The 10,264-nt window shown below is 39.2% G+C and overlaps 1 protein-coding gene across 1 annotated transcript; it reads right to left on the bottom strand.

The window, feature by feature from the left end:
- Positions 1-4,269: 4,269 nt before the first annotated feature.
- Positions 4,270-6,289, bottom strand: LOC109953268 (olfactory receptor-like protein DTMT). Its single transcript, XM_020588696.1, has 2 exons — positions 5,693-6,289; positions 4,270-4,290 (listed from the first exon to the last, which is right to left on the bottom strand). Exons 1-2 carry the CDS (start codon positions 6,287-6,289, stop codon positions 4,270-4,272), a joined length of 618 nt encoding a protein of 205 aa, XP_020444352.1.
- Positions 6,290-10,264: the final 3,975 nt, after the last annotated feature.

Genomic DNA, 10,264 nt, shown 5'->3' with positions numbered 1-10,264 from the left:
AAAAAAAAACATACATAAGTCGCTCCGGAGTATACGTCGCAGGACCAGCCAAACCATGAAAAAAAGTGCGACTTATAGTCCGGAAAATACGGTACATAAACATATCTGTGAGATGTAAGTATGCATACTTATGCGTGCTATAAAATAAAACCATTCATAAGTGTGTAAAATAAAAATAACCCTAACAATACACAGTAGAATTCAAGGTGGATTCTATGATGGTGAGCTGACCGGGTCCTGCTGCAGCAAAGCAGCCCCAAACCATGACACTTCCACCTCCATGCTTCACAGCTGGTATGAGGTTCTTTTCCTGGAATGCTGTGTTTGGTTTATGCTAAACACGTCCTCTGCTCTGGTGTCCAAATAATTCAATTTTGGACTCATCTGTCCAAAGAACATTATTCCAGAAGTCCTGGTCTTTGTCAACATTCTCTGGCAAATGTCAGTGTGGCCTGATGTTTCTCGTAGAGAGCAACGGTTTCCTCCTTGCACACCTCCCATGCAAGTTAAACTTGTGCAGTCCCTTTCTGGTTGTATTGGCATGCACTTCTACATCAACAGTAGCCAGAGCCTGCTGTAGATCTCGAGATGACATTTTAGGGTTTTTGGAGACCTCTTTTAGCATCTTGCGGTCTGCTCTTCGGGTGAACTTGCTGGGGTGACCAGACCTGGGCATGTTGGCAGTTGTTCTGAAAGCTCTCCACTTGTAGACTATCTTCCGGACAGTGGAATGGCTGATTTCAAAATCTTTTGAGATCTTTTTAAAGCCCTTATCCAGACTCATAAGCTGCTACAATGTTTTTTTCTGAAGGCCTCTGACAGCTCTTTCACTATCACCATGGTGCTCACTCTCACTTCAATAGTCAGGAGCACACCAAACTAAATGTCTGAGGTTTAGATAGGGCAAGCCTCATTCAAAATGCTGAGTAACAATCTACTAATTATGTGCACCTGGTGTGATATACCTGTGTGTGATTTGAGCCATTTTAAGAGGGCATACATGTGAGGGTGTGCTATCCTTTTCCTCCGTTAGAATAGGCATTTTTGTAGAATTACATTTACAGAAAATCTTGAAAAGCCTTTTCTTCAGTTTTAATTATTTTGTTGTATTACTTTAATCTCTCTGTATTGTTAAAATTGAGATTAAATAACCATATATTAAAAAATGTTACAAAATACACATGCTTTCAAAGGGTGTCCTAATTTTTTCACATGACTGTATGTCAGGTTTGCTCGGCTACACCTGCCTTTTCCCACTTTTTCTGTCTTAGCTCACTCCATCTCACACACCTGCCACCTGTTTCCTTAATTATCACCAGCTGCATTCACTCAGTCCCCCACCTTATTTATACCCGGCTCACTTTTCATTCCCTGCCGGTTCGTTCATGTTCTTAGGCCGTCTCTTTGTCTTCCATTATGATTATTATTTGTTACTGTATTTTTCTGTGTTTCCAGTTCCTGTTGTTTTTGCCCAGAATTGCCATGCTTTTCTCCTCCTCTAGCCAGTACCTCTTTTTCCCCTTCTTGGACTGTTTTTTTTTTTCCTCCGGACCCTGGTTCTACTCTACCCTCCCAGACAGGTCGATGCACAGTCACCAGTTGTCTGCCATACCAACTCCTCTCTGCTTATGTTTTACCAGTAGCTACCATCAACCACCGACCAGCCCAGGAGTGATCCTGCTCGGCCCACCACAGTCAACTCATCAACCCTCTACTCCTGCTGCTGGTCGACACTGCGGTTACTCTATTTCATTATCCTCTACTTACTTGTTGTTATCACTATACTGCACTATGTATAATTAAATCACTGCTTGCACTGAAGTCGGCTACCTGGGTCCGCCTCTCTTTTTCGCCCGCTCACTTCCGTGTGCGAGCGTATTCTAACAAATTCCCCACTGTGCTGTTGTGTGACAGGTTCTAAAATCTGATTTTAAACTATCACATCAATAGCCAAATTTAATTAGCTGATGCTGAAAGTCTTTTCAGTTTGGTTCTGCTCAGTTTTCAAACAGAATCTGCCACAATCATGACCCAGGTGCACCTCTCAGTAACTCGAGGTCCACTCTCTCACCAGGTCTTAATTATTAGTGTGCTTTGTCCTGCACATCTTCTGTCATAATATTGAACTCTATTTGTAAAAGTACTCTAGATCACAACAATTTTCAGTGTTCTCTTCATAACTGCCCCTCACACAACCACAATAATAGACATTAAAGCATGCGGCATTTACATAATAATTTCAGAAAAAGTCATAATGTCCCTGAATGGCTTGAAAAGTTTAATGTAAAGTAGTGTTCAGTCAGAAAACAAAGATGAATTCAGTAAAGGGATAAAGAAAAGAAACAAAATGGCTAATTTCAGTGCAACCTTAAGGTATCAAAGCTCAAGAAACAGAAAAAACATTTGATCACAATAAATATTTCTCACTCTAACAGTGATTCTAGCAATGCAAATTTTTTAAATTTGGCATGAAATGTTAAAATGAAAACTATACAGTAGACTCAATCAGGGCAACATGATTATGCTGAGACACAAACTGCTTCATCACAGTGACTTATTTGCAGTATATACTTGTACACAAACCTATTTGAACAAACAAAAGCAATTAGCAGAAGGTCAGTGTCAGCTCTCCTGCGTCTATTGTTGCTAAGCCCATCAGCAACATTTCAAAATGTTATTGCAGCAGATTGAGTGATGGATCACATTAACACAGGACGTTGTCACAGTAGACCCATGTTTAGTTCTTGTGTGAAATATCTTTTATCTAGGATAGTTTAAAAATTGTAACCATATGTTTATTATTGTAATATGGCGACATCATGACATCACACCACAATGTTTCTGTAAACCCAGAAAACTACAATAATTTTTGTTCCAATAATTGTCCACAACACAGTCAGGAAGAAATTTTGTTTGTGTGTTCATGACTGTTAATATAATATTGTTGCTTTCAATATAATTCTAGTAGGACACTGAGGGAGGGTAGAAAGGTATTTAGTATGTTGCTATATGTCTTCCGACATTTCATCGCATCAGAACAACTAATGTGGCTGAATAGGGGTAAGACTGACAGCCATCTTGGTAACTGCAAGGAAACTGGGGGCCTGGTCTGTCCTGTTGCCTCTTAGTTTATTTAACTGTACCAGTAGTTTGTAGTCAACAGGATGCCATGTTGGATAAGTTTGGTTTGGTGTACCATTCTTTAGTCATAGGGCTAGACAGAGTTGTCCCATGCTGCGAAGCTCCTCTCCTCTCTCTTCTTGCACCTATATGCCACCATTACATGCCACTAACTTTGTGTCTCCTCTCTCTCTCCCTGTACATTTCTGTGAGTGTCCTTGCCTCTGTAGATGTATGTTTCAGATGAGCAGTGATCAGCTATATCAACCTGTCCAGTGTTTGACTGTTTGTTGTTGTGTTTGTTGTGTCTTGTTGCTTTTCTTTTCTCTCTCTATCCACTCACCCCATCCCGTCAAGGCAGAAGGCCGCCCATCAAGAGCTGGGCTCTGTCTAAGGTTCCTTACATTAAGGGAGTTTTTCCTCTCTACTATTGCCAAGTGCTTGGGTTTTACCTCAGTAATAATAATAGTAGCAATATGAATAATAATGGTAAGACAAAGACCTTACTTTGTAAAGTGTGTTGATGCAACTTTTTGTGATTTGGCGCTATACAAAGAAATTTGAATTGAACTGAAATGTTTCCATGATGATGAAGGTGCACTATACCTGCTGGTGCAGAGATCTCCTGATATAATTGTCTCTTGCCTTAAAACAGCCAAGTCTCTTGTATATTTGCTACGGTTACACTCAAACTGCAGCAGCAGCCATGACAAAGATTAATCAGCCCCAGTTTGTTCTTTTCATTTGTCTCATTACCAAACTTCCACAAGCACCACTGGAGAGACATACATGGATGAGTACACTGTAAGACAACAGACTAAGACTAATATGAATCCCATGCATTGCAATAACAGCTGTAACCTACTTAAACTGATGCCCTATATTTCACAGAATACTTTATTCTAGAGGTCCAGTTAAATACATTTATAAGCATATATTATAGATACAGCACAAACTCAATTATGTTCTCAGGTCTTCTATGCTGTATTAATGTGGTCTTTTTAAACTCTACAGATGTTTATCTGTTTGGGTCTGCCTCCTCACACAGTGAAATCTATTTTGCAAATCCTGTGTCTGCACACAGGCCTTCTGCTTGCTTTAAGACTTCTTGCCATTTGTCCACTGTGTGCTTCTCTGAGATGGCAGTGATTACAGACTGGTCCTGATCATCTGCAGTTACAAGATCAAAATGACATGAATTTGGATGTTTTGAGCACATCCTGGAAAAGGATGAGATGCAAAATAAACTTCTCCTCAATTATTGCAGTTTTAGTTCCTCGGCACAGATAGAAATTTAGGATCTAATGAGGATCAGCTCTGTGCATCTCAAAATTTTAATACAAATCACTGTCTAAAAGGCACGCCGCCATTTTACACACATGAAGTTCAGCTTCCTCATCATGAAGGGTATTGTACAAACTAATGTAAAATGTCTTCTGTGTAGGATTTTATTACACTATAGTACCACCAGAGTAGTATATGTGATTAAACAAACTACTAAAGAAAAGAAAGAAAAGGAGTTCATTATTGGAAGATGTGAGAATAAATTTAAAATGAATTTTCAGATATTAAGGGGATATTCTAACACCATACCAAAATAGAAAAATAAATCATAATAAATAGTTTATTAACTAATTTTAAAAAATAACAAAATTTGCTTGTGGTTCTGACAAATACATTATCAATCACTTTCCAGTAAAGTACTAGGCAGCTGAATATAGGATGTTTTTGCAGAAGCAGACACTCAAACCTTCTCAATGGGCTCAATCATCATGTATCAACTCATGGCTTACTGTGTATCTTGTGGTATAGTTGGTCATCTACTAGTATTTCAACACCAATTTTTCCATAAAATCAATAATCATAAGCATAATGATTCAGCCATTCATTTTCTTTGACTGTATAAAAGAACAAAACAGAGAGAACCAAATTCATTCTATTTCTGGTTGTATGACACAAATGCAAAATTTACATTTACTGTCTATAAATAAATCTACTTCTACATTTTGCGGTGGATGTTACCGTACAACACAAGGCCAAATACATTTCCCTTTTTTTGGTTGAAAAACAAATTAAAGTAATTAGCAGAATACTAGTGTTGTGTGTTGTACCTGTCATAATGTAGAGTGTAGTTAATGCCACAGGGCCATAAAAGAGTTATTTTATTTGAGTATTGTTCTTTTAAATTATTTGACTTCAAAATAAATCACTACAATCCCTTTCATAAAATAAATTCAAGTTCAATCATTTATGAGATGTTACAAAAGTGTCCACTTTACAATAAGCTGTAGCTGTTGCTCTATAGACTTTGCTCCAACTTTTACTGGATTGTAAACAATATCCTAAACAGATAGCGCTGAATATACACAAATGATCATTTTAAAATGGCTTTCTTCACTGTGGCCACCAGTGAAAGATGAGATGTGCAGGTTTTAAAGGCCTTCACTCTTTCTTTAACTGCAGCTACTTTAGACAATGCATAGCCAATATATGAATAACATGAGACGATAAATAGCAGTGGAAGCCAAAGAACAAATACTGATAGAGAATGTCCAGTGAACAAGGTGAGTACATTTTCATTGCAGGCGAGTCTGTGCACCAAGGCATAGTCACAGAAATAACTATTAATAACCACAGATTTACAATAGGAAAGTGTTGTTAGAGGGACAACTGCAATAACTACAACACTACTGGCAAAAAGCCAGAAAGAGGCAATCAAAGAAAACATGAACCTGTGGGTCACCTTCACTTGATAGTGCAGTGGGAAGATGATGGCTATCAGTCTGTCATAGGCAAGTGCAACCAGATTAAGAGGCTCCATTGAAAGGCAGGCGTAGCAGAAAAACATAAATGTAAAGCAGTCATTGTAGACAATGTAGGGATGGTCAAACTGAAAAATGTCAAATACTTTTGGCACCAAAGCAGAGCTACCAACCAGGTCTGCAAATGCTAAATTAAACACTGCAATATATTTTGGAGTTCTCAGAGTATGATCCAAGCATATTATTCCCATCACAGCTGTGTTTCCCAGCACTGAAACTATGTAAACAAAAAAGAGAAAGACATAATAATACTTCATATCAGGTATGTCAATAAATCCACTTATTATAAAGTAAGCAGGATGCACAAAGGTGGTGTTTTTCTCAAGATCTGGGTTGAGTAACTCCATCGTAAAACTGTCCACAACACAGTGATTTATAGAAAGAAGTGTCCTCCTCTGTGTGACTGTGTAGTCTTATGCACAGTAGATGGAGGTGAAGACATCTCTCCTTCTTGTGGCAGAGCTCTGTCGAGCTTTACTTTGCTGAGAGAGGCCTACCAAGAGAAGCAGCCCTCCTCTGCATTTCTATTAAATAAAGTCATTGTCAGCTCCCCTGTGTCTATTGTTTCTAAGCCCATCAGCAGCATTTCAAAATGTTACTGCAGCAGAATGATGGGTCACATTAACACAGGACTTTGCCACAGGAGACCCATGTTTAATTTCTGTCTAAAATATTTTTTATCCAGGATAGTTTACCAACTTTAACTATATGTTTATTATTGTAACATGATGACATCATGACATCACACCACAATGTTTTTGCAAACCCAGCAAAAGTACGATAATTTTTTTTCCAATACCTAAATAGGCTGTGACTGTTCAATCATTTTTTTTGTGATCATGACTATTAATATAATATTGTTGCTTTCAATATAATTCTAGTAGGACAGTGAGGGAGGGCAGAAAGGTATTTAGTATGTTGCAATGTGTCTTCTGACCTTTCTTGTCATCAGAACAACTAATGTGGCTGAACAGGGGTAAGACTGACACCCATCTTGGTAACTGCAGGCAAACTGGGGGACTGGGCTGGCATGTTGCCACTGAGTATGTTTAACCATAACCCACCTATATACCCACTGTATAAGGTAAGGGCACTGAGTCTGAATAATTCGTAGTAACTGTAAGTGACAAATCTTAAGATGGTAACAAACCTCGCTATATTATGTGCCCTTAGATCCTATGGGTGCTGTTCAGAATAACCAAACACAAGTTAGAGTTAAAGTTTCTTAATTTACTCAACAAAAACAGGTCATGGTAAACCATAAATAATAACAATCTCCTTTCAATATTTATGAACCTTTTCCTTGTACGATACGTTTCAATATTTCAAAATAAACACACAAACATAGTGGGCTCACACATCACACACACTGACTCTCCACCAGCTGGCACATACACTGAAGTTTAACCCCCGTTGTTGGCTTGATGGATACTTGGCTGCGCTGATGTCAAAAATTAAGCAGCTGTTTCACTCATAAGATCCAAATAAAAGACGGTACCTTACTTAGTAGTTCATAGTCCTGAGACTGAAGCGTTACCTCCTCTGTGTGTCCAAAAGAAATGGCAAAAGGGTCCCAATAGCCACCCAATGGTGAAGTAGTCACAGGCCCACATGTCCTGGTACAAGCAGTAGCGGGCTCCGTTGTACCATCCAACTGGTCACTCATGTAGCACTATCTCTGATAATCTCCATGAATTCCAGGTCGGGAAGAATGAATCCAGTCTTGGGAGTACGCCGTGTTAGCTATATTACCAATACCAACATTCATTTATGTAATGAATGCTAATAAGTTCGTTAGGTCTGCTACGAGGCTAGACATGATAACACTACACAACTGCAAGACAACTCCGTACAGAAGAATATCCAGCCTTGTACAATAAACTATGTAGGACAAATATCTTACAGCGGATCCTCAAGTTGACAATTCAAGATACAGTCCACATATTTAACGTACCAATATCAGCTTTTATTGAGACATTTGGCCCAGTGCATTCAGCTGCATGTGTGTTGGGAAAGCATATGCATCTGGAACACAATCTGGAGATGCCCCAAGTTGTTTAGCATATTTGGGAGAGTCTCTAGGGAAGCCAAGAGCACCAACTCTCTGGCAGATTGACTTGACACCACCTTGGGAAATACTCTGCTACTCAGCCTCTCCTTCTTTTGGGTCCACTCTTGACACCAATGCCCTGTAGCATTAAGCTTCACTGAGGTGAGAACATATGTTAGTGGATCAGTGTGTACAGTGAAATGGGCTCCATATAAGTAGTCATGGAACTTTTCTAAAATTGCCTACTTAAGGGACAAGAACTCCAACTGATGAATGGGATAGTTCCTTTAAGAAAAACTCAGTTTCCTACTGGCAAATGCTACAAGCCTCAGTCCATCTGGATGCTCTTGATAGAGAACAGCACCAAGTCCACTCAGACTGGCGTGTACATGTAGCATGTATGGCCTGTTGGGGTCAGCAAAAGCCAATACTGGGGCATTTCTGAGACAGTACTTTATCTTTTCAAATGCCTCAGTGCAGAACTTGTCCCACCTGGCACCAAAGGGCTCTCGCTCATCCAGGTAAGTATTATTTGAATCCTTTTTGGGACTTCTCCCATGTTGAGTGGGGCTGTATCCTTTGGTAAGGTCTGTCAAGGGACATGCAATAGATGAGTAGTTCTTGATAAATCATCAATAATAACAAAAAAAGCTCAAAAATGATTGTAAGGCTTTTAGGTTGCTAGACCCGGGCCATTCAGTGACAGCTTTAATTTTTGCAGGGTCAGCTGCGATGCTATCAGTGAAGGCTATGTGACCCACATATTTGACCTTTGTCTGACAAAACTGGCATTTGTCAAGTGAAACCTTCAGACCTGTACTTCCTGAAGGTGGTCTAGGACTTTCAGTAGTCTCTCTTCATGTTCCTCTAATGTCTGTCCGAACACAATCAGGTCATCTAAATAAACCAACACTTGAAGCATGTTCATGTCTCCAACTACTTTCTCCATCAACTTCTGGAAAGTGGCAAGGGCTTCGGTGATGCCTTGAGGCATTCTCTCAAACTGGTAGAACCCTAGGGGATAGAGGAAGGCTGTTTTTTCTTTGTCGTTCTCTTTTATGGCAATCTGGTAAAAGCCACTACTCAGATCAAGGACAGAGAACCACTTGCTACCAGATAGGCAGTCTAGTGCTTCATCAATGTGTGGTGTGGTGTACTGGTCAGGAACAGTACGACTATTGAGTGTGCAGTAGTCAATGCACATTCTTACGTCTCCATTCTTTTTCCAGACGATTATTATTGGGGAAGCATAAGGACTTCTCAACTCCTAGATTATGCCTGCTGCTAGTAGTTTTTGGATGTGGTGAAACACATCATCGATGTCTGCAGGAACAATGTATCGGGAACATTCACAGAAGGGACATGCATCTGACATATGAATGCTGTGCTCCACTCCTTTAGCTAGTCCCACACTGAGCTTGTTTAGGGAAACAATGGGTGCTCTCACAGACAGTTTCTGGCACAGTATTGTTTTCCATTCCTCTGGGGTGGGTGACTCCCCAAAGTTAATTAGACTGGTGTCAAACTCTACTGACACAAATTGCTGGATAGATGGCATTGCACTCTATAGCACTCTATAGACTACACTTAAACCCCCTAACTTTAAATCTAAACAACCTTTTAACAAATGGTAAGAAACTAAAATATTTTTTTTTTTATCTAGCTTTCATCAGAAGGTGACAAGTGTGGGTTTATGGGCAAATGTGCGACTTCTGTGGGAAAAGATTTTAACATCCATACATGCAACCCAGGGAGTGTTAACACACACAGAGCAGAAAAACACACAAAAACTAAAAAAACTATCGTTTATCCATTGTCAATAAGAAGAAAAGTGTTATAAGCAGAAGAATGTACTAGCATCTACATGAAGATATTACTAGATTTGAATAAAGCATCTAATTTAATTAAGTTGTGACAACTTAACCAAAAGTGCAAACAGTAAAGTTTACTTTATATCCAGGTTACCTCCTGAAGAGAGTCCTCCTGTATTGAAGTTAGTCACAAGATTTACAATATACCATGATGAGAAATAACCACTGTATGTATCCATACATCCCATTACATTCAGAACACAGAGGTACTGTATCATGTGTTTGCTTGATTCGCTTTTCCATCGCCCTGTACACTCACTAATGTATGTGTCATAATATTGTCCTTTTATCCCCTATCACATTGTGGAAATGAAAATCTAGACAACTATCACATCCTTGCCAGACCCTCTTAAAGAACTACAGGGTCCCAACACTAAAACAATCACTTAATTAACCAATTA

This window comes from Monopterus albus, unplaced genomic scaffold (assembly GCF_001952655.1).
Source record: "Monopterus albus unplaced genomic scaffold, M_albus_1.0 scaffold599.1, whole genome shotgun sequence".
Classification (NCBI taxonomy): Eukaryota; Metazoa; Chordata; class Actinopteri; order Synbranchiformes; family Synbranchidae; genus Monopterus; species Monopterus albus.
This window is presented reverse-complemented; position numbering and strand designations above follow the sequence as displayed.